At 45.3% G+C, this 25722-nt stretch overlaps 1 protein-coding gene across 2 annotated transcripts in view; it reads left to right on the forward strand.

Moving 5' to 3' along the window:
* The window catches only part of LOC138284178 (aminopeptidase Ey-like), a 534815-nt gene that overhangs the window by 351621 nt on the left and 157472 nt on the right, over nucleotides 1-25722 (forward strand). For both annotated transcript variants that reach the window (XM_069222674.1, XM_069222675.1), the window contains exon 16: nucleotides 23618-23709. In XM_069222674.1, the coding sequence (XP_069078775.1) occupies nucleotides 23618-23709 (92 nt within the window). The remainder of the gene's footprint in view (nucleotides 1-23617; nucleotides 23710-25722) is intronic.

The following is a 25722-nucleotide window of genomic DNA, read 5'->3' on the forward strand; positions in this document are numbered from 1 at the left end:
GTACATCAAAGATTTCAAGATCTAGAAATGATTGCGCACTCTGCCGATCTGTACTTAAAGAGGTAAATGTCTGGAATGAATCGCGCACACTGTTGCCGATTCGAACATCACAATGGAAATGCCAAGAAATTATCGTGCACACTGCCGACCTGAATGTCAAGAGTTTAATGCCAGGAATGAATCGCGCACAATGTTGCCGATTTGAACATCACAATGCAAATGCCATGAAATGATCGCGCACACTGCCGACCTGAAAGCCAAGGTTAAATGCCAGGAAAAACAATCGCATACGTGATTTCAGAATTAGGCCCAAAACTCGAATGGCACTGAAAACGGAGTCAGGGGCCTAGCCCGACCTCCGCCTTACTGCCCCGCTTGAGGATCACCAAGGAAATGAGGGCAGGCCTGGAAATGCCTAGGTAGGCCTCCAGAACGGGAGCTCAGGAAAATGCTGCTGCTCTGCACTGGGACCTCTGAATTGTGAGCACGTGGAGCTGGGCTGGCTCCTTAAAATAGAGCCAAGCCCCACCCACGAGCCACACACAGCCATGCTACAGGAAAGGCTTCTAGAAAGTCTTAGAATAGAGACCACTCCCTAACCACACCCTGTAAGCCTGCAGCAAAGCTTTGCAAATGAACAATACATTACGAACAGCATTAATGGCTTTTCAAGGTAAAAGTTCTGCAATGCAAAAGGTTAACATACTGCATAGAAACACAATGCATGAATTATGACCCTGCATAAGAACTGGGATTTTGCATTTACGTCGCCCGTAGAGCGCGCACTGTCCTGATGTTGACAATTGGTGCCAAATTACAGGAAAAGAAGGAAGCTTAGCATTTCTGGAAAATGAAACCTTGAATTTGAGAATTTTAGAAAATTTGAGACAAGTAATGTATGGTTTCAAACCAGCACAGTTTGAAGCATTAGCAATCTGGGAGCTAGTAGCCAGACAACAACAAGCATTGAGATTTGAGAGAAAAATGACAAGAACAGAGAAGACAATAGCAGAAACTAGGTGGGATAGTGAGCAGAGACAATGGAGATTAGATCCCTTTAAATGTATTAGAATGTTTTCTGTGATTTCACAAGACAGAGAGAAGGAAGCAAAGAAAGCTTCTAAAAAATCGAAAGGGAGTTCATCTTTGGATGAAGAGCAGAAATCAAAAGAGGCTATGAAGTCTTTAACTCCTGATGAGGATTCAGGCAATGATGAGTTTATTTTACAGTTATTGAGAAATCGTCCACCACCATATGTGGCACAAGAGCGTCCAAGTACTAGTGTGAACCCCTCTGCACCAACATCGGTTATTGTGTCACAGAGACCAGTACAGAGTAACCCTAACATGACTGAGAGTTCCGTACAGGTTAATCCTAACGTGACCCAGAGCTCAATACAGACTAGTCCTCCTCTTGCCCAAGTATCAATGGAGAGCAGCTTTCGCATGCCCACTGCACCTGCAGTGCAGAATCAAATACCACCACAGAGAACTCCTAGGATTTACCCAGATGTGCCTATTGGAGATGCGTCAACTAATCTAATAGTGCCAACACGACAGGTTTATCAGAAACCAGTGTTGGTTCAGACACAGCCAACTCCACTATTACTGCCTCAAATACAGCCACAAGCAATTCCCAAATACACTCCTATAACATGCACGCAGACAGATATGTCTATATTAATGAGCCAGAACACAAGAGTAATGCAGTCTCACAACGCAACTGCTAGACCAAATCCAGATGCTGTGTCTGTACCTGTTACTATTGGTCCCGTCATACCGTTGTTTGCCCAGGGTAACAATGGCACAAATGGTCAGGGAATTTTAAATCAGAGTTTGGAGGGAGGAGGAATCAATGAAAATACCAGGATAGTCTCACCTATGGGACAGACGTTTGATGGAACAGGGTCAATGTTAGCCTGAGCCCTTTCAGAGCTCTTTTGAATACTGAAACAGGGTCTCACATTGGCACCAACATGAAATTACTAACACCCCAACCTCCGAGTTTAACTGTACAATCGCTACTAGTGCTCAGCCTAATAACATCTCATTACAGGGTTTGACAGCTCAACATTTACCCAAATTATTAGAAAAGCTGAGTACTCCACAAGATGCTTCTAGTGGAGGGAATTATATTAACTGTACTAGGCTTTCATTGGAAGCAGGTGAACTTGTTGAGGGAACCAAAGGTGTAAATTGACTAGAGTCTTACACTGAAGCAGAATTGCAATATTTGTGCCCGAGAATCACAAAGGAAGAGGATGAAGTACGCCAAAGGCTAGAAGAGATAGCAGATAAATATGGAATAGACCTTTCAAAATGAAATGTTTAAAAAGAAGTTACAGGTTAGATTTTGAGGCAAAATAATTCGAACACATGAGATCCTCAGGGATGAAAACACACATTAGAGAGTTACTTCATGGCATCCATATATGGAGAGCATTAGACAAATGGGAAGGCAGATGGGTGAAGAACATGGATAAGCCAAAAAAGAGTCCTGAAATACCTTCTGCAGAAGCACCGCAGAATAGGGAAGCAGTTAACGTTTTACCAATGAGAGAGATTCCAGGAGGGAATTTTGTACATGTGCCTTGGAGTAGGAGTGACATTTTGTCCTTTGCAAATGATTATCCCAGGCTGAGGGAGAAACCAAAAGAATGGTATCAGCAAACAGATAGGTTTGTGAAACTTTTAAAATGCCTGTGGGAGGATTTGAATACTCTCGTAGAGATAGTTGTTCCAGCAGACGTATGGACTGAATGCAAAAGGAGTGTAGATTGGCCAACAAGTGAGCTGCCGAGAGATCCACTAACAGGTGCACCATCCCCTAAAGTAATGAAACCTTACTATAAAGTCATTGAGTTTTTGAAAAAGAGAATTTCGCCCAAAAACATTGATTGGCAGCGCATAGACAGGACAGCTGAGTAAGCAAAAGAATCAATTAATGCATACTATGAGAGATTTTTTAAAGCATTCAAACATTACAGGGCAACAGAAACAATTGAGCCGAAAGACATGATTCACTTTGTGTTCAGATTTGTTGAGGGACTCAGACCAGAGATTAGTCATATGATTAAGAGCCATTTGATTTGTTGGCAAGCCACGCCGATTGATGAGGTGCTGCAGTATGCGAAATACTGTAGTGATGAGATTGAATTAAAACAGAAAAAGTTGAAAGAGAATGCAGTAGTGATGCAGATTAAGGCTGCACAGACAAGGATTCAGGGAAGTTTTCAGCCTCAGCAGCAGCATGGAAACAGGCCGTTTCAGAATGTAGGTAGCGGTAGAGGTCGTGGTGGAATGGGAAGTGTTAATCGTGGTTCGGATTTGAATACAGTAATGATAAAAGGAGAGCCCCCTTGTCATGCTTGCGGGGGCATCGGGCTTTGGAAACGGGAGTGTCTGATGGTAAATCAGGGCAGTGTTGTTCAGCAAGTGAATGATGTCAGTTCTTTTCAGAATGTGAGAGGACCGAGAATGAGAGGTCAAAATCCAAATTTCCATAATAATGTTAATCTGATGCAAGGTTTCCAACCTTTACAGCCCTTGCAAACTGTACAGTCATTACAAGTACAAATGCCCCAGTTACAGTAGATGCAGCCACAGGTGCAAATGGTGCCTGGACAACAAATTCAAATGCCTAGACAGCAAATTCAGATACCTCAAGCCCCTATGGATCAGCAGCAGGTGATGCTTTCTCAGACGGTCACAGGTCAAAGAGTGAATCAGAGTAATACTACTGTACAACAATTTCCACTACACAGTGAGGATGTAATAAACGATGTTCGGGTGTCTGAGAGTTTGGATGCGGATTAATGTGTGTTTGCTACTTCTTTAGAGGTGAATCAGAAAGGTCCTCATGTTAAAGGAAAGCTGAATGGTTACAAAGGCCCTCATTATGAACACGGCGGGAAAGATCGCTCCACCGGCGATGGCGGTAACTACCGCCAACAGTCAGGCGGTCTGGGCTGCCAAATTATGAACCACCTGAAAAAATGCAGCCTGAAGACCACCCACTGCCAGCATAGGAGTGCCGACAACGATGGCAGAGGCTGCCCACAGGCTGACAGAAATGCCCTACCGGCCCATCAAATAATGAAGCACTAGACCGCAGACAGTTCCGGGGCAGGAACCACCGCCACGCAAAGACAGGCGGAAATGCACCAAATATAAGGAAACACTCACCAGAGGCTCACACAACACGCCGAAGCAGACATGGATAAAGAATTGCAAATCATGCCAGTCCTGCTCCTTGCCATATACCTCCATGACTGAGACCGCAAACCAAGACGACGACAGTAAGTACCGCAACCTACTAAACAAGGGAGGAAAGGGCACAGTTACATACCCACTTACCCTGCAAAGCACCCACAACCCCTCACAACAGCACAAGTCATATACCACAGAGCAAGAGGTACTTACCTGACACAAGGCTAAGACAACCTGCCCAAAGTAAACACATGTGCATAACACCCCCCCCCCCCACAAAGAAACGATGAATCATGGATCCAGAGTGTGCCAAAACCAACACTGGCCACATAAACTTTTATTAAGCTCCAGGAGCAACAGAAGTCCAACAGAAGTCCAATGGCCAGTACATAGTTCAAAGTCCAATGGGGCCAAATGGCCCCATCTTGACTCCCACAAGTGCAAATGGTACTCCACCTTAAAGGAGCAACAATGGGGCATCCAAGCACCTCAGGGAACAGGGGCATGGGGTGGTGAGGGTGGGGACTTACGATGGGGAGAGGGGGCTTGGCTTTACATTGGGGAGGTAGAGGGGGCTTGGGTCTGGTCTTGAAGCTGGTGGAGCAGCCTTGGACAGGGGTGGGGCAGATATAGCTTGGCCAGCACGAGGTCTCTTGCTCACAGGGGAGGTAGCACAGGAATGGGAAGGGCGGACAAGGGCGGGCTGTGACGTGGGAGGAGTTAGCAGGGCAAGGAGGTAGGCACGTTTAGGGACGAGATGCAGTGGGCCAATGGGTTCAAATAGGTCAACACGGGATAGGAAAAGTTTTTTGGGGGCAATCGGGGTGGACCTGGAGGAAGGCGTGGGGGTGGATGTAGAGGGAGTGGTTGTGACAGGTGTAGGTGTGCGTGACGTAGGTGCAGGTGACTGTACAGTATACTGAGGTGTGGTGGATGTGTGTTGGGTAGGTGTTTTGGAATGTTTGGTTGTCTTGGGAGGAGGGGGAGTAGACACAGTGGGACAAGATAGGCTGCCACTGTAAATGTATGTTGTTTGTGTATCTGCAAGTTTGTTGAGTGTGCTGCATGTGTCAACCAAAGTCGTTGCGGTGAGTGCAGGTGTGGTGTATGGGGTGCATGAATGGATGTCTGATTTTGTGGTGACTGCCAGACTGGGTTCAGCAACAATGAATGAGGGTGCAGTGCCTGTGAATGTGCATGTAGAGTTGACAGACAGGGAGGCGGAAGAGGTGGACACACTGGGGGAAGTGGATGTTGGTGTGTGTGCCTTGGTATGATGGCTGTGTGTATGCCTGTGGCAGGAAGTGTGGTGCTTGTATTTGTCAGTGTGCTTCCTGTGTGCTGAGGTGTGTGCATGGCTGTCAGAATGTGTGCTTGGGACGGGTGAAGGGAGTGGGGTGCTGGAAGGGGTAGAGGTGGTTGGAGGGGGGACGGAATGACCAGGGACACTGACTGCCATCAAAGAGGAGGCCAGAGACTGAAAAGATCTCTGTAGGCCAGACAAGGCACCGTGAATGCCATCCAGGTAGGCATTGGTCTGCTGCACCTCTGATGCTAGCCCTTGGATGGCATTAACAATGGTTGTCTGCCCTACAGAGATGGTCCTCAGGATGTCAATAGCCTCCTCCGTGAGGGCATCAGGGCTGACTGGGGCAGGGGATGAGGTGCCTGGGGCGGAGGAGAAGCCCACCCTTCTGAGTGAGCGGGCACGCGCAACTCGGTGGGGAGCAAATGGGAGGGCAGTGATGGTATGGGAGTGGCAGAAGATGACACAGAAGGGGTGGGCCATTAGAGGAGGTATCAGAGTCACTACCTCCAGTGGTAGTTGCCTCCCCGTGGTACTCCTCTCGCCCTCCAACCCACTGGTCCCCTTGGCGTCGCTCGACTCTGCCTCTTTGGAACCTTTGGACCACTGCATCCCCACTCGCCGGTGCCACAGCTCCTTCGCCAGATGATGCTGATGTACACAGACAACACAAGAGAACAGGGATTGGGAGACAAAACAGGATAGACACTTGTAAATAGCTGAATGGAGGTGCATAACTGGTTCACACATACACCTACCCAGCAAATATTCCACCATGCAGCACCTATCGCTATATACTTGGCTATGCCCCGACTATTGGCCACAACCCTGCTCTACAGTCATTTCCTACAGAAAAGAGGGACCTGAAGTACTGCAGACCTGTCCTTTACAACATTACTTCCCATGGGGGCCATTATGTAAAATGACATCAGTCAGAGTCCCTGCCAATAGACAGCACACATACCACAGCACACTCACACATCCATCAAGGAGGCATACAATGGTTTCTTTGCTCATCCCCTTGTGTCTGCTGTGCAGCCTTCAAGTGCCCATCTAGGCTCGGATATGCCACCACCAGAATGCATTGCATTAAGGGGGTCAGGGCCCGACGGGCACCCCTTCCTCGCTGGGAGGACTTCCCCAGCTGGGCCTCGCAGGTCTTCCTTACCCAGTGCTGCAGGTCCTCCCACCGCTTCCTGCAGTGGGTGCTCTGCAGGTTGTAGACCCCCAGGGTCCGCACCTCCCTGGCGATGGCGTGCCAGAATCCCCTCTTCTGATGGGCGCTGACCTATATGGGACACACAGAAAAAGTAACACAGAGGTCAGACAATGCACATTAGATACAGCTGGCTATACGTCCCCTATGTGATGGACACTCACAACAGCAGAGCAGGACCTCACACACGCAGCATGCCATGAATCCCACAAGTGTACAGTGTCAAACATGCATACATGTTTACAGCCATCTACCACCATTACACACATCCATGCCCCCCAATCCACCTATTCACCTGTACCTCTGGTCAACCATAGAGCTTGGTGTACAGGGGTAGTTGCCCGTCCACAAGCTTGTCCAGTTCTTCGCTGGTGAAGGCCGGGGCCCTTTCCCCTGCCACTCGTGCCATTTCCAGGACCAGAGTCAGGACACAGCAGCACACTCAGTGGAGTACCTGCATGCACATAATCTGGGAATCAAGTGAAGTTGAAGTTGGGGTGATGAGATGGCGTACGCTCTGCGGCGGTGTGCCCCATCACCGCCGGCGGCGATCATGATACGCTAATATTCCCCATTGACAACCATGTTAACCAATGAATGGTCGCACGGCTGTGAACACCGCCTTATGCTATTACGCCAACAGACATATTGGCCATCACTACGCAGTTATTAATTTCTCATTTGCCCCCTACTGTCCCCAACCCCCATAGACATGAACAAATATACATTTACTCACCACAACAGCCCTGATGTATCATTAAGGACAGGTCACGCCAGTTAAACATCCTATCATGCATATGTGTCATTGACTTGTATGCCAGCAGTGCTGAATATTTAACATGTTGGGCAGATGTATGTGTGTTCTACACATGTGTTCTCAACTCCTCCTAGGTATAGACCCATGTGGCGAGGGAGGGCCCCATCGTTGTACAGACCACTTGTTGATTTGGGCACCATGGTGGAGCTTCACATCATTATCAATTACAGACTCAACCGTGCTACTATTCATGAACTTTGTGCATTACTGGATCCAGCACAGAGTCCGGCTAATCGGAATCAGCATGCCACCCCTACTGAAGTGCAAGTGCTCTCTGCACTCCATTTCCTAGCCACGGGCTCATTTCAAGTGACAGTGGGCATGGGTGCAGGTTTTCCACAGCCAATGTTTAGCATTATGCTGTCCAGATTCCTGAATGCATTTGTACGACACCTGCAGTCCTATGTGAGGTTTACACAAAGTGCTGACCTCCCTGCCATCAAGTCAGACTTCTATGCCTTTGCCAACATTCCCCATGTGATAGGTGCCATTGATGGAACCCATATAGCTCTCATCCCCCCAAGAGTAAGTGAACAGGTGTACAGAAACAGGAAGAACTTTCACTCCATGAACATTCAATTGGTATGTGCTGCAGACCAGTACATCTCACTTGTGAATGCCACGTTCCCTCGATCAGTCCATGATTCCTTTTTGCTGAGGAACAGCAGTGTGCCACACATGATGGAACAACTACAAGGGGACAGAGGATGGATCATAGGTAAGTGTGTCTGACACTTTTTGGCACATAGCAGACAGCCAGGCTGTCTGCAACTGAGGGTTGTCAGTGACAGTCCTGTTTTACCCCCTTTTGCAGGTGATTCTGGCTACCCCAACATGCATTGGCTCCTGACACCAGTGAGGAATCCTAGGCCAGATGCAGAGAGGAATTACAATGAGGCCCATGGACATATTAGGAGGGTGATAGAGCGCACAATAGATCTCCTGAAGGCTAGATTTTGTTGCCTCCATATTCCTGGGGGATCCCTGGCCTATGAGCCTGAAAAGGTGTGCAGAATAGTGGTGGCCTGCTACATGCTGTACACGTGGCTGTGAAGAAATCTATTCGTCTCTTGGAGGAGGAGGGGGCTGTATATCCAGACCAGCTTCCTCAGAGAGGGGATGAGAGTGATGGTGATGATGAGGAGCGGGAAGATGTACACTCCAGGAACCAACTGATCCAACTGTACTTCCAGTAACTAAGTGGTACTATTTGATGCTGTTGCTGTCTGTGCAGCATACTGTTGGTATGTCTTATCCTCAATGGGGGTGTTGGGTCTATAGACATTGTGACTGTGACCAGGTTTGCATGGGACATGTGACATTATGGACAACTTGTTTGACATTTATGTTGGCACAACCCCATGTTAGGCGTGGGGTGCCATTCCTGCAATTAAGAAATGAATAAATAATTTCAATGACAATTGCATGCACACTTCCATTTGATTCAACATAATGACAAGGGACATTTACATTGGTGAACAGATGTTTTATTTGGTGTCAGGGATGCCATGGTGCTCTTTACAGTGATGGGAGTGGGCTACTTGTGGATGTCCATATTGGCTACATGGTCTCAACGATTGTTGGCAGTGGTAATATGTCCATCTGTTATTTACAGTTTTTGGGGTGTGGTATTGCACAGTGTGGACGGTGGTTCAGTGGCACACTTGGAGGACAGTTCTTGTCAGAGTCATTTCTTAGAGGGGGCCTTAGTCTTGGCAGGTGTCCCAGTGCCATATCTGGGCCTGAGGGATCTGGGTGCCTGGTGTTGGCCTCTACAGGTTGAGGTGCAGGTCTCCTGTGTTTCCTCAGATGGTGGCACAAGTCCAGTTGCTGCTCCTGTTGTTGGCTGGGATGTATTTTAGCCTGTAGTATGGGGACTTGCTGGTCTGTGGGGGTCTCAGGCTGAGTTGGGACAAGGTGCAGCAGTGCACCTGCTATGGTGGCCATGGTGGTATTGTGCAGTTTCCACTGCTCCACAGTCTCTTGTTGTTGGGCTCTCTGCAGCCTTTGACTCTGCTCCAGGGTGGCCACAATCTGGGCCAATCTGGCCTGGGTATGGTGGCATGCTCCCAGGACCTCAGAGACTATGTCCTGGCCTGCAGCATCCATCCTGTGGCCTCCCCCCTGGGCCACTGATACCCTCCCACTGGGCCTAGCCCCCTGTGCCTGTGTCCCCTGCACAGGTCTGGTGGTACCACTTGTACTGGGGCCATCGTCTTCCTGCCTGTTGGTAGGTGGTGACTGTGGCCTCTGTCCTTATGTTTTTACCAGTATGTGGCCTGGATACACAGGTGTGGGTCTGGTTGCCCTGGCCTGATGTTGGTGTGTGTGTGGTAGGGGTGTCAGTGGGGTCCTGGGTGGGGCTGCTGGGTGGTGACAGTCCAGGACTGTGTGAGGGGCCAGGGTATTCCTCAATGTCCAGAGTTCACTCTCCAGTGTCCTGGGTGGTGCCTCTGTCTCCATGTGGGGCACTTCCACTCCTTGTCCTGTCCGTCAGGGTGGCATGGGTGGTGGTGCCTGTTGGGGGGAATGGACATGTCTGTTACAATTGCATAATCATATGAGGTGTACAGGGCTGGGCTGTTTTGTGCAGGTTTTCCACTCTTGGGCCATGCAGGGTGCCTTTGAAAGGTTGCGATTGCATTTTGCTTAGGGTGTGGAGGTGCATTGTGGGTGGTTTAGTGCCTTTGTGATTCATTGCATGGGTAGGTGGCTGTGCACGGGGGAGGTATGTGGGCCTGTTGGTGGGTTTGTGGGCATGTAGGGTGACTGGATGTTGTGATTGTGGCCTGGGTTGGTTAGTGGTCCTGGTGGATGTTGGAGGGTTGGGGTGGTGCATGCATTACAGGTGTGATGGATATGGGGTAATTGTAGACGACTTACCCAAGTCCATTCCTCCAGTGAGTCCAGTGAGGCTCTCAGGGTGCAGGATGGCCAGTACCTTTTCCTCCCGGTCAGTGTAGTCGAGTGGTGTTGGTGGAGGTCCTTCCCCAGTCTTCTGGACTGCAGTGCTGTGCTGGGATGCCATGGACCTCACCTTCCCACGCAGTTTGTTCCATCTCCTGTGGATGTCGTCCCTCGTGCGTGGATGGTGTCCCACTGCATTGACCTTGTGGACAATGGTCTGCCATAACTCCATCTTCCTGGCGATGGGTGTGTGCTGGACCTGTGCCTCGAATAATTGTGGCTTGACCTTCAGTATCTCATCCACCAGGGCCCTTAGCTCCCTTTCTGTGAAGCATGGGTGCTTGGGGGGTGTTGTGGTGTGTGTTGTGAGTGGTGTGTTGTGTGGATCTAGGTGAAGGTGCTGTTGTGTGGTTGTGTGTGTGATTCTTGTGTTGTGGTGTTCAGTGTCTGCTTGTGGAGTTCTCAATCTCAGTTGTCCTATTGGTGATGCAAAGGATTGTGGGGTGTGTCTGTGAGTGTTTTATAGTGCTGTGGATGTGTGTCAGGTGTGTGGGTTTCCAACTTGCCAACTTGTGCAATTCTTACTGTTGGATTCCATTTCTGGCTATGGTGGTATGTACCGCCAAAGGTCGTTTGACTTCCACTGACCGCCATGGTGATTTGTGCATCATTATTTGGAGGGCGGGGAGTTTGTGTGCTCGGCGGTGGTGGGGTGGGATGTCCTGCATTTTTGCCGACAAGGTCCTGGCAGTGACTGGTGGCTGGGAAATGTTTTACGGATTGATATCTTTTCATCTTTATATGGCTGGTTTCTGTTCACCGCTAATGGCGGCTTTCTGTTCATCGTCGCCACGGCGGGGAATGGTGTTTACCGCCATGTTCATTATGAGGGCCAAAGTCTCATTTTTGGTTGACACTGAAGCTACATGCTCAACAGTGAGATCTGCTGAGGTTCCAGACCTGTCTTTATCAGGCAAGACAGTTCAGATTGTTGGGGTTGCAAATCAATATTTGACGAACCCAATTACTGAACCAGTCTTGGTTAAAGTTGGCAATTTTAAGTGTTTGCACAAATTTGTGGTTTGTGATTCAAGCCCTGTGTCCTTGCTGGGGAGGGATTTATTGTGCAAAACAAGATGCTCAATTACCTGTTCAGGTGAGGGCATTGAAATGCAAACAAACAGTGAAGATGAAGAAGACCCAATACTTACTGTTAACAATGAGTCAGTGACCGAAGAATTTCCTTTGATCAGTTGTGATAAGCCAGTGAATGAGGAAGCTCCTTTAATTGGTTTATTTCCATTATTTGCAGTGAAAGATCTTCCTGCTGATTTCCAGAAAAGTGTCATGACCAAGGTTTGGGATTTTTCAGGAAAGGACATTGGGTTGATAAATGGAGCTGAGCCAGTTAGAGTAGCAGCTAAGCCCAATGCAGGTTTCCCTCAGACTCCACAATACACCATGTCAAAAGATGCAATAGAGGGTGTGAAACTGTTAATAGGAGAGTTTGTGGAGAAAGGAATTTTAAAGAAAGTGTTGAGAAGGCCGCGTCATTCACCGATAATGGGACTGCTAAAGCCCTGTGGGAAAATGATGATCTGCTGATCGTGTCCAGGACTAGAGAAGGGTACAAATATGATACAATTGCATTGTTGAACTTTTTGGGAGACAATGGTCATAAAGTGTTCCCGGCTAAATTACAATATTTCCAGAAAGAAGTGAAGTACTGTTTTGCAAATTCCAGCACCAACTACTCACAAAGATGTGAGAATGTTTTGGGGAATGGTGGGTTACTGCTGCCAATGGATCCCGAATTCTTCAGTTCTCTCAAAGCCCTTACAGAAGCTGACTCATAAGGATGCTTACGATCCTTTAGTGCTGGATGAAGCCTGTATGAAAGCATTTACTGATTTGAAAGAGTTTGTGCCAAACTCCAGCTTTGGGAATGCTTGATTAAACAAAACCTTTTCTTTTGTTTTGTCATGAACGTGATGCATGTTCTTTGTCTCTTTTGACACAAACTCATGGCGGTGTGAATCACTTGTGGCATATTTTTCATCCACTTTGGATCCAGTCGCAGCAGCTTTACCAGGTTGTTTGCGGTCCGTTGCAGTAGTTGAGCAGAGCCTCGCTCAGAGCTAGAATACAATAATGGGTTATCCCCTTACTGTAATGGTTCCCCATTCAAATGAGATTTTGCTTACTAGGTCTAAAACCCAGTATCTGACCAGCTCTAGGTTGACCAGATATTTAATTATTTGTATGTATTTTGCCTTTGTTTTTGATATATGAAAAATGTTAAGGTTGAAATTAATTAACGTGTGACACATAATGTACCTACTTGACTGGCCACCATCATATGTAAGGCCCCACATACATGATCTTTCACAAATAATGTACTATTATTGAATTGAGAATACTATTCGTTTTTAAATGCATTAATCTGTTATATTAATGGTTAAATAATATGAGTTTTATTTGTGCTAGCAGCAGAGTCTCAAGCAAGCAAGGCCACAGCTAAAGTTCATTGTCTGCCAATGTGCTGAAAGATGTAACTTAGGAAATGATTCCATGTGCGTTGTGTAACAGAATTCTATTGTTTGAGTTGAAAATCTGTCTAGACGTTTTGCACTAACAAAATGTATGTATTTTGAGGAACTGACGTGTTTTTGAAGGTTTCTGCAGTCTCTGTAACCACGGTCTAGCAGCGTATTTGGAATGTGCCGAACAAAAAGGCCTACTGATTGTGGACGGAAGGAAGAGCGGGATGATACATTCAGTATAGTTTGGAGATACGCAAATGGGGGAGACCCAATATCACATTGCCAATGTTTTGTTGTATCTTTTCTAGTACATTGCCAATATCTAATGTTCTTCACCTGATGCTTCTGACCAACAGCAGAGGTGTGATAGTTTTAATTTAACAACTGTGTGCTGAGAGTTTTTGTAGAAACTTCACTTCTGATTCTCACTGTGACCTGTCATTTTGACACTTCGGGGGTCATTCTGACCCTGGCGGCCGGTGACCGCCAGGGTCACCGACCACGGGAGCACCGCCAACAGGCTGGCGGTGCTCCCGAGGGCATTCTGACCGCGGCGGTTCAGCCGCGGCCAGAAAGGGTAAACCGGCGGTCTTCCGCCGTTTTACCACTGCCCTTGTGAATCCTCCATGGCTGCGGAGCGCGCTCCGCAGCCATGGGGATTCTGACACCCCCTACCGCCATCCTGTTCCTGGCGGGTCTCCCGCCAGGAACAGGATGGCGGTAGGGGGGTGCCGCGGGGCCCCCGTAAGAGGGCCCCGCAAAGTATTTCAGTGTCTGCTTTGCAGACACTGAAATACGCGACGGGTGCAACTGCACCCGTCGAACCCCTGCAACTACGCCGGCTCAATTCTGAGCCGGCGTCCTCGTTGCAGGGGCATTTCCTCTGGGCCGGCGGGCGCTCCTTTGGAGAGCGCCCGCCGGCCCAGAGGAAATGTCTGAATGGCCGCCGCGGTCTTTTGACCGCGGTGCAGTCATTCAGCGGCGGTACCTTGGCGGACGGCTTCTGCCGTCCGCCAAGGTCAAAATGACCCCCTTCATGTCTTTCCAGTCAGTCTACTGACGTTCTGGTACTTTATTATTTTCTGAGTTCACCTTGCTTGTTCAATACTGAATAATGATCTTATGGTTTAGTGATCTTATAGTCCAAATTCTAAACCGTCTCCGTTTCCATGCTCCAGTCCTGATGCTGATGCATCTGACCCCCTGATGAAGCTGAAGCTGTTTTGCTGATTCCCTAGGGATAGGTAATATGAATGAATTGTGCATTGTTGTTTGTCTTTTGTTTTTGAGGCACAAACTGCTACTGTTTTGATACTGCTGCTGTTTTGATTGCGCCATAGCTAGATGTTTTCCAAATTAGTGTTAATAAAACTTTTGCATGTAGCCCAACATGCTAATGCTAATCTGAAGTTAGTGAGTTGTTCTCCCTATACCTATGCTATGACATCACTCCATTGTTGAACAAATGTATTTTATTTCTCTTACTCAAATATTGCTGCTATTAATTAGTGTTTCCGCTATTTAAATTATTGTTTTATTTGCTTTGTTTAAATTGAGATTCTTTAGGTGTTTTGGGCAACCTGTGATGCTTCTTTATTTGTACCATTTGGTTTTGAGACTAATTTTCATGACCTTAGCATTGTTAATACAGGGAAATAAACATTTTAATTTGATACTAAAGGTGTGGTTATTTGTGGCCAAATGGGTCATGGTGCGTTCTTTATTGACTCGCTAAGGATTTGTATTGTTTGATACTGTTGTGCCTTTTATATAGCTCCTGTATATATTTAAACAAGTCAAAAGGTTAATCGACCTTTGGGATGCGTCCACTTACTATTATTATAACAAAATAGAAAGTCAAGGGCGCGCTCACACCATCCCCTGGGGCCCAGCACAATAATAAAAGGGGAGGAGGGTAGGGGGCGCCGTCCCCTCTGGCCAACATCCTAACAAAGAAGTTGGCAGAGGAGAGAGGCTTGCCCCGTTCCCTTAAAAAAAGAGGCACCAGGGGATTGGGTCCACTGGACTGTAAATGTTCAGGCGGGGGTCCCCTAAAAATAACATAAAAAAGATCTGGGTGTCCTGTGTGAGCAAAGGACACCAAAAATATATTTGAAAAAAAGGAATTATAAATCATTGGCATGAGCAGCTCATTTATTATTTACTGCTCCTTGCAAGAGCGCCTCCTAATGCCATAAGGCATTTTACAAAAATACATTTTAATGCTTGTGGTGCCCATAGAAAAAGAAGGGCTGCCACCAAACATTTTTATAATAATGTTGAGGGGGCTGTAGGGAATGCAGCAGCGCCACAGCAATATTAAAAAAAAACACAGTAATCTCATTGATCATTGAATACATGAACTCTATGCTCTTCAGATGGATCGCAGATCCCCCTTTTGATCAGTTCTGTGGCTGCAGTTTGTTGTTTAAAAATTTAAAAAACACTAAAAGACATGTTGATAGCTTGCTTTCTTTTAGTAAAGTTTTATTAAATGTTTTAATGGCAATCACTTTTATTAAACATTGAACTGTTGGTGAATTAATGAAATATACAATTCATTATAATTATGGTCATTTTCTGACAAAGACAATACATGTGCTTTATATATGTTGATATTCTGACACCTTTTTAAAGGCCCACTTTTTATATTGTGACGTTCTGACCCTCTAATAAACTCAGTAGCTCTCCCTTTCTTAAAATAACACCCCTTACATTCAGCTATGTGTGCCCTCCAGAGGTTGGGTGCCAGGTCCTGCACCCAAAAACTTGCTCTTCATGGCTTGAGCATAGCAGGGGGTTAGGCACCAGTGGGGGTTGGGCTCAGGGCAAGGCCCGCTGCCAACTGCATGCTGCACATGGGCATAGGCTAGTCCCAGGCCATGTGCAGCATGTAATGTCACAGTATAAAGGGTATCATCACAACCAAGGGTGGCTGCTATTGGTAGAAAACCCACTCCATTTTTGTGCCTCCTAATAAGCAGGAGTAAACACCACCAAAGAGAAAGAGTGGAGTCCCTGCCCAGGTGCCCTTATCCAATGAAGATCATTTCTTATGGAAGAGGAAGCCTCACATACCTAATAGTGCAATGCTTCATCATCGGCTACCTGTCCCCAACCTGGTAGGATAATACCACCAGGGTGGACTCAACCTCCTGATGAATTCAGAGCAGGAGGAAGTTCTTAAATAAAAGCTACTGGATAAGACCGGAACACAGATTAGTGCATAAAAAATACCTTGCAGTTCCCTGTTGTATGACCTTTATTCTGTGGGGACTATAGGTAAGACTAAAAACAAAAAAGAAATACCATCCACAAGGAACCCAACATATTTCTGCTCTCAATCTCTAGCACTAACAGGTCTGGGGCACTCTTCAGCTTCACCTTAATTTTTGATTAATTCATGTTTATTGGCCTCAGTACTCTGTGAACTGCCAAGCAGTGCTAAAATACGTGTGCTCTCTCCTTAAAATATGGTAGAATTGGCTTATGCTCAATTGGCATATTTAATGTACTTGTAAGTCCACACCTGTGCCCAGGGACTGTAAATTAAATGCTATTAGTGGGTATACAGCACTGATTGTGCCATCCACTTCCACAACACTTTAAACATGTCTTAGGTCTGCTATTGTAGCCTTTGTGTGCAGTTTTTAAACTGCCATAAACTGGCAAAAAAAATTGTTTGCTAGGCCAAAACCTTTCTTTTTTAATATATGGAAGTCACCCTTAGGATAGGCCTGGACAGCCCAGAGGACAAGGTGAAGTGTATTTAAAAAGTGGGACATGAACTTAGTAGTTTTACATGTCCTTGTAGTGAAAAACCCTTAACCTTTTCACTAGTACAAGGGCTACCTGCCCCATATGCCAACATTGGAGTAACCTTATTACACCCAATAAGTGTTAATTTCCAAATGGAAGCAATAATCAGTTCACATCTGGGGTCTTTAGAGTTGTGATGAAAAATACTCTTTCATGATAAAGTCAGATTTTAAATTACAATTTAGAAAATGTCACTTTTAGAAAGTTGGCATTTTCATTTTAGCCATTCAGTGCTGCTAGCCTATGTCTGGGTCACATGAATGGGTATGACTTACTGTTGGACTTTATGTATTCCTTCTAGACAGGCACACACAAAGAGAGCTTTTCTGTTCCTGGATGGGCCATCACTGGCAGGATGAGAGAAAGGAGCTGGCCACATCTCTAATTAACACTTGAATATGCTGTGTAGGCTGTATTCTGCTTCCCCATGAAGGGCTCCATACCCCCTATAAATGGGGCCTTATTCAGAGTTTAGCAGGCGGAAAAGCCCGTCCACCAAATACCCGATAGGGTGGCCACTGCCTTTGTGGTGACTATCCTGTAAGAGCTATTAAGAGTTTTCCACTAGGTTGGTGGACAGAAACCGAGGTTTCCATCCTCTGGCCTAGCGGGAAGCAGGCTACAGCATTGTCTCCGGCACGTAATCGAGCTGACGGCAATGCTGTTGCTTGCAGGTTGCACCAGCACCCTAGCAATGTTCGCAGTTTGCAAATTAAACAGTGAACATTGAGACGGTGCTGGGCGGGGGGGCCTCTGCACTGTCCATGTCAAGTGCATGGGCAGTGCAGGGGCCCCCCTGCTGCCACCTGCATTCGGTCGTAATCCGCAGGGCAACGCTTCATGCAGCGCTGCCCTGGCAAATTATGATCTCTGACACAGCCAGGCCACCGGGATCATGGATCCTGGCGGTGCTGGAGGAACCCTGGTGGTCTGGCCACCTGGGTCTTAATGTGTGGAGATCCTGACCGTCACAGCAAGTGTGATGGTTAGGACCACCTGAAAACCGCTACACTCGTAATGTGGCCCTTAGTCTGGAGCCAGGGCAAGGAAAGCAGGATGACTGGTGACTTCAAGTTTCTCCCACCGTGCAGAAGGGCAACAGGTTCAAGTATTAGACCTCAGACACCAATTCATCAGTACACTACTGTACCTGTGGATACTCTGCCAGGAAGAGGGATTGCTGTGCTGCTGAAAGGACTACAACTCTCTGGCTTGCTGCTCTGAACGGCTGCTGCCCTGCTGTGCTGACCTTCTGCCTGATACCCTCATGTCTGGGTGAGAAGGACTGGACTTCCAACTATGAAAATCAGGAATGCAAAGTGTCTCCAAGGGCTATTTGCCAGCCCTCCTGATCAAAGCCTTTGCAACACAATAGACTTCCAACAACCTTGAGCCCAGCACCTGGACTCTGTCATCTGTGAGTTCTGCACTCCCAAGTGATGCCACCTCAGTCCTGGAAGTTTAGAAGTGGGCCTAAAAGTGCTCTGCCAAGCCCATCTGTGGTTCCTGTCATAACCAATGCAAAGCCCTGCAAAGCCTCAACGCGCAGCTGCCAGCCTCATCAGAATTGACGCTAAGTGACGCAAAACCCTGCAAAGACTCATTGCACAGCTGCCAGGTGATTGCATCTGATGCAAAGCAATGTACTGCCCAGTCAAGCTACACCGCACAACTTTCTCAACTGACACAAAGCCCTGCAAAGTCTTTCCGCACAGCTTCATTAGAACTAGCGCCAAATGATGCGAAGTATTGCAAAGCAAAACCGCACAGCCATTGTACTAGGAATTAAGGTACTGTGTTCAACTGACCAAGTTGGGTCCCTGTAGCCTGTCCATGCTCCATCAGGGTCAACCTGAACTCGTGACCTAGATAGCCACAGTTGTCACTTTGTGCTTTTGATGCCATTTTCACTGAAATCTATAAATGTACATATCTTCCATTTTACTGATTCCATTTTTGTTGTTTTGATCTTGTATTTTGTCAGAATCCACTCTATTTTTCTAACTTGGATTGAGATGCTCTTTGTGTGGTGTTTTTTACTTTGTTACAGTTTGAAAATGTTACACAAATACTTTACACATTGCCTCTAACTTAAGCCCAACTGCTCTGTGCCAAACTACCAGAGGTTTGAGCACAGGTTAATTTAGGGTTGACTTGACCCTCTCCTGACAAGGATTGTGGTTGCTGCTTGTCCATGATTCTCACCCCAGTCAACCCACAACCCAGTTTCTCACAAAGACCTATTGTTGTTGTCACAAAAATCCCAGATATCGTACTCAAATGTATATTTCATTAATTCACACAGTGTCATCTTTAGTAAAAGTGATTGTTATAAGTTTGTTATAAAGTTTTATAAAAAAAAACATATCTTTTAATCTTTCTTTTATCATTTTTCGAAAAATACAGCCATAAAAACAATACAAAGAAGGCCCTTCACTCCAGCCGAAGAGCACAGAGCTCCAACTGGGAATATGGATTAAATGACCTAAGAAACTTACTGAGTTTTTTCACTGTTGCTGGGGAGCTTTTGAACTTTCTACAGGCCCCTAAAATATTGAAGAAAATGCTAGGTGGTGCACCTGCCTCTTTGAAGAAACATCACCAGACTCAAAACCTTTATTAAAAGCCCTTGCAGGTCACTATGGGGTGCTCTTTGCTTAGACCAGTGACTAATGAATGAGGGGTCCTTGTCAAATTATTTATCATTCATTCACTATTATTTTAGTCATTTTGGTGGCCACCTGGGGTCTCAGTGGCCACCTGGGACACTGGTGCTCTAGTGGACAGGGAAATCACAGTGCACCGGGTTTCAGGGTCCCCTGGACACTGCAATTGAGCCAGCCCTGGGGGATGGTGTCCTGGGGGCCCGTACAATGGCTTGGGGAAGGGAGCTTCATGCCCACCTCTCCCAGTTCTATTTATGGGCCCAGGGGGATGGGATCCCTGAGACTTCAAGGAGGCATGGTGAGTGCCACCCCCTCTTACTTAAATAATCTGTCCTGGGGTGGTGTCCTTGAGGCCTCCAGGAGGCTCAGGGAGGGGTCCACTCACCTCCTCCCCTTTATGTTTTTACTTAGCCTCAGGGAGATGGAAGTCCCTGTCCCTGGGGTCTAGAAAATGCCATGGGAGGGGGATCCACACACCCCTCCCCTTTTTTAAAGAATTGTCCCTGGGGAATAAGGTGATTTAAATCTTTTTTTTTTTTTAAATGTTTTTGGCCCCATATATATTTTATACATTTTTAAAACATAATTTTGATCAAAAAGAAGTTTGTTATGTGTTACATGCTGCACTAACATATACACACAGAAACATATGGACCACATTAGGACGGGGTCCAGGAACACAGTCCTGCACAAGCACATGTACATGCACAGACACACCCACACACGGCATTGACACCAATGAATAACAACATATCAAAACATATTAGTGATTTAAACGCTTGCTCAGTTATTTTCATCTTTCATAGTTGAATCCTAAGAGGAGCAGCAGTTCATTTTATTGTTCTCTTGTTATACTCTGTAAGGTCATAGATTTAGTACAGTACCATTGTGTTGAAAATGTTGGCTGAATTACTAGCTGAAAATCTTCATTATCTAAAGTCAGCTTCTTAAACATCATAATCCTTAGTACAACCTTTACTGAGGCCATATATGTATGACAGAATATTTTTCTACCCCCTAGGTGAATGTCAAAATATAATTTTGTACCACATAACCCTTGCATTCCCTGAGCGGTGGAGTATAGGGACAACAGAGTAGACATTTGTCATTTTACATCTCACCTACCAGACAGTGCGAGCTCTCTGGTTGCAAGTGTGTATGCTGACGTTACCAAGAACTTAAATTGAATTTAGAGCTCATCCATTGGTCCCCTTGATTGGCTTTATTGTCACCCTCATTTTCTTGCTTCTTTTTCACTGTTTTTTGTTGGTTGGCCTTTGTCTTTTTGTGTTTGCCTCTACTCTAGACCTGACCCTCTTTATTATCCTTTTCATTGGCTGACATATCCATCCACTGCTCACCTTTAGGGAACTGTATTTTCTTTTTGGTTAGGTAGCGGATCAGTGTTCATGTATTTTCCAGCTCTTTCCCTTGTGTGCTTCTCCCCCTTTTCACACACTCTGTGTTACTCTTCCTCCCTCGTTCTGCTTGCTATCTCTCATGTGCTCCTCCTCTCGTCCCTTTTTGCTTTTGCCGTTATATGCTTCGTTCCCCACCCTCCATGTTACTGTCAATCTTAAGTGCTGCTTTTCCCCTCCCCCTCAGCTTTATTTCTGTTTTATTTTGCCCCACCTGCTCTCTCATTTACTCCTCCATTACCCCATCCCCACACACACCGTACGAACCTTTATTTAATGTTATATTTTTTGGGAGGGCCAGGCTGTCAATTGTTTTCGACCATTGCCTCATCAAAAAAAGTTTGTGCTACTTCAGTTTCATTTCTGTATTTGCAGAGCCTGTGTCATTTCGTAGGCATGCAGTTGCCTTTCATCATCACACATGGCCCGACCAAAAAAACGATGTGTCTTTCAGTTGAGGCTGTCATCAGGACTTTTATCTTCTCTTTTTCCCTAAGGCATAGCATATAGCATCGGCAGAACATGCTTTTTGCTGATGCTGTATAGCATCTTCAAAAAGCGTTGGCAAAGCCATTAGGTCCCAAAGGTCGGACTGCTTGGCTTTTCAACTTTTGTTAGGTATGGCATAAGAAAAGATATTTTGATTTTAGTATGATTACATGTATAAAATATACGTACATATGAGGGCTTTGAGAAAGCTCTCTTCATTCATTAGTCTTATCAGGGTGTCATTGATATTTTTGTTCTGCCCACCACAGCATACAGGGTCAGCCCACTTCAGCCAGTGTCTTACTTCTCCAATGTGCAGCTACGCACAAAAAGTAGTCCTCGGTACAGTTTTACGAAAGCTCTTTGCAAACATTGTAAAAGTCATAAATTGGCAGCAAAATCCAGACCAATTGGTTGCTAATGCTTATTTTCTTTGCCTACGTTTCCGGTTCTCATGCAGCAGCAGTAGAGTACACCAGAAGGTGCCTTACAACAGATTTTAGCATGTCACTGCGTGAATGGTGGATTAACTGAGATCTGTTCATGGCGCACCTCCTGATGTGTCCCGAAGCACGGCTTTTGCTTTATGGCAAAGTGGGCGTGCACTAGTCAGTTTGTACACATTCAGCACATTCACACAAGAGGAACTCTCTCAGCCTTACATTTTTTTAAAAATATTTAAAAGAAAATGCCTTCTCCTGTCGCCTGGAATTCGAAAAATGGACTGGGTACACAACAACTTTGAGAAGCTCTGCGCTTTTTTGAATGAGCGTTAATACAACCTGCATATTCAGATTTCAGCATTGGTTTCTTGATTAGGCGTTCAATTTAACTAAAGGAGAAAAAAGTTTAAAAAAATCTTACATGTATCACATTTGTTTTGTTTTCGAGTCATTTGACAAACTAGACTTTGCTCTAAAAACATTTTCCTGGGACCAGCGCAGGGAAATCAAAACTCCAGATGTTACCACGACGACCCTGGAACAAGGAATGAAGTGAAGATTTTCCGTTAATGACACAAAATTGAATATAAAGATTTAATTTGTGGGCCTTCCCTTTTATCACTTAGGCACCACCACTAAGTCATGCCCTAATATTCCTGGCATACTTTGCCTATGGAAATGCCATGCTTTCCCTGGGGTGGTGGAATTTGAATGTTGTAGACAGAAGACACCGGCACGTTAAGTGGTGGTGTTTGTGAACCGGGTAACTAATCAGAAACTAGACCTTTTTGACGAGTAGAATAGACCATTTTTTTCTGGTTTACAAAAGTCAATATGAAAAAAAATTGGCCTCGTTGGGACAAGATGTATTTTCCACCTCTAAAGCTCAGAGGTTGAATAGATACACACGTATTAGGAACAGAAAATGTTTTTGTCAGATAAAAAGTATAAGGGTTCTCAAACCACGTACTAATTTGTGAATTGTGACTTTTGGATCACACTCAGGTGCTAAAACACCTTTAGAGGTCATGGAGGAAGATAAATAAAAAAGACTAGGTACAAGATGACTGATCAAAGATTGTGCTCAGGGGACAGTAGAGCTCGGAGCATGAGTAACAAGCATGGCTAGACAACCCCAGAGTCCAATTGACATTGCCCGGAAATCAGCCCCAGGATGGCCAAAGGACACACCTTGCGACAGTACAAGGAAACATCTGAGGCCTCTGGGTAAATAAGTACTGGGAAATAAATGGCCAAAGGCCGTGCCCTGCACCAGAATCTTATTGTAACGCCTTAGGGCTATGCAGAACTGGCTCTCGGAGAATGAGGATTCATTGCAGGGCGTGTCAGAAATCAACATCTGGGAGATTGGCACAATCAGTGGTTGAAAGCCACCTCCAGCACCGAAAGTCTTCTGGGCATATCTGAAAGCCGTACTTTACAGATTCTGGCGGTTAGGCAACTGGACGCAGGAAACATCTGAAAGTCATGACTTGGACTCAGAACTAGTTTGACATTGCTGAATGGGTACATTTCTTAACTTATTTTCAGTGGGGAACTAATTTTCCAAGGGTCTGGATTTGATACACTCACTTGGGCGCTCAATGATGGCAAAAACGTGTTTTTGAGGGGCTGTTTCTGATCCAAGTCAGGCCTTGGTGATGTGATTCAATTGGAAGTTAATACCATCCATAAAAATAAGCTTTAAATGTTATCCTGTGTTCAGTGTGGTCATTTTAAGGTTGCTATGATGTTATAAAACAGTATGTTTGGTTCCTTTACAGAAATATCTTCAAAAGCAAGTTACGCCATTATTCCAGTATTTCAAAAATGTAACCAGAAACTGGACAGTCCTTCCAGATGGCTTGATGAATCAGTAAGTTCATAGAATGTTGTGGTTCTCTTATTTCTTTTTCACTTCCCTTTGAATCAGGGTCAGCGTCTATGGTATCTGCCTAACTTTTATTATTTCAGTCTATTCCGAGTAAAAGAATAGTATTATGATTTTTTTTTTATTATTTGAACTGGTACAAAGTGTTTTAGAAGGATTGTGGAAGATGATGACAGAGCCAAATAGTGATCTGCAGACAATAGAATATAATTTTGCTACTTCCCTTAGTGCTAACTGGTTGATACTGGAAACAGGCCAGCCGTGCACACCAAGTTACTGGATCTTCATGGGCTTTTAGGCAGTCAAACCCTACGAGAGAGAATCATTGATAAAAGTACAGCAACGCCACAACACAGAAGAAACCCACACTTCAATAACTGCATGCCTAGGACAATCGAACAATTAACAATCAACTAACAGTCTTCACAGTGTCCGCGGAGGTTTAAGCCAATGAGTGTCATTAATGTAAATTGAAGAAGACTGAAAAGACAGAAGAAAAGTAATTTCCCTTCACTCTTTTCTAAGTATCTTTAGATGTCCTCTTTTTCTGTGTGTTTGTGCTTGGATGAGATGGTAATTGCTTCACGGTAGAAACAATTTTTTATATAAAGGTCTTAGTCACAATTCAAAGCCTCTTCAGAGGTACTAAGCGCTCCATAAATGGAAATTTCAATACATAATCGGAGCAATCAGAGTAAAGTTTGAACATGAGCTAAACAATCGTCTACGATCAAGTTCCTGCATTTTGCGAAAACCAATTTAAAGCTTTAAACTTTCCTAAGTAGTTTTATGGTGGCACGTTCATTTTATTTTTACTAGAATTAAGCATATTTTGGAATCTAATGTGTCAACATTAAGAACATTTATCTATATATATAACTCAGAAAACCATAAATGCATGTCACCTGTGCTTGCATTGCTAGCTGGTTGGTTTGGTTTTTTTGTGGCTCACACAATTTTAAAATTACAAAGTTTACACGTCAGCAATGCAAACTTCAGAGTGTCATGCAATAAGTAATATGAAGTTTATGTTTCTCACCATTAAGTGCGGAAGTTGTTTCAAACTAGGAGAATTATAGTTGTATAATTAGCAAAAAAACAATAAACCCCAATTCCCATGCATGTAGTATCTGCTAAAAAAAATGACATGAAAATACAACAATTACAAAACTTAAGAATTACATCAAAGATTTCAAGGCTCTGGTTGACAATAGCAATAGCGTGGAAAAAGAGCACTGTTTGAGTTGGTGCATAATAGACCAATCGGCTTCTATGTTAATAACAATCTCGCTCGTTATTCGATTGGATACAACTTTGCAAAACACGAGAGAAGGCGTTTCTCATGAAGGCAGTTCTCGCTGATTTTAGGAGACTCTTCGAAAGATAGGCGAAAAGGATGTAGTTTGTATCAATATATGTCCACCTATGTAGGAAAGTACCATCTTGCCTGGCATTTTACCCCCATTTTTACTTGTGTGTCAGTTTGTTTTTGCCTGTCTCACTGGGATCCTGCTAGCCAGGACCCCAGTGTTCATAGTTTGTGGCCTGAATGTGTTCCCTGTGTGGTGCCTAACTGTGTCACTGAGGCTCTGCTAACCAGAACCTCAGTGCTTATGCTCCCTCTGTCTTTAAAATTGTCACTGCAGCCTAGTGACCATTTTTACCAATTCTGATTGGCACACTGGAACACCCTTATAATTCCCTATTCTATGGTATCTAGGTACCCAGGGTATTGGGGTTCCAGGAGATCCCTATGGGCTGCAGCATTTCTTTTGCCACCCATAGGGAGCTCAGACAATTCTTACACAGGACTGTGCAGCCTGAGTGAAAAAATGTCCACGTTATTTCACAGTCATTTTACACTGCACTTAAGTAACTTATAAGTCACCTATATTTCTAACCCTCACCTAGGGAAGGTTAGGTGCAAAGTTACTAAGTGTGAGGGCACCCTGACACTAGCCAACGTGCCTCCACATAGTTCAGGGCAATTTCCCCGGA

This window comes from Pleurodeles waltl, chromosome 3_1 (assembly GCF_031143425.1).
Source record: "Pleurodeles waltl isolate 20211129_DDA chromosome 3_1, aPleWal1.hap1.20221129, whole genome shotgun sequence".
Lineage (NCBI taxonomy): Eukaryota > Metazoa > Chordata > Amphibia > Caudata > Salamandridae > Pleurodeles > Pleurodeles waltl.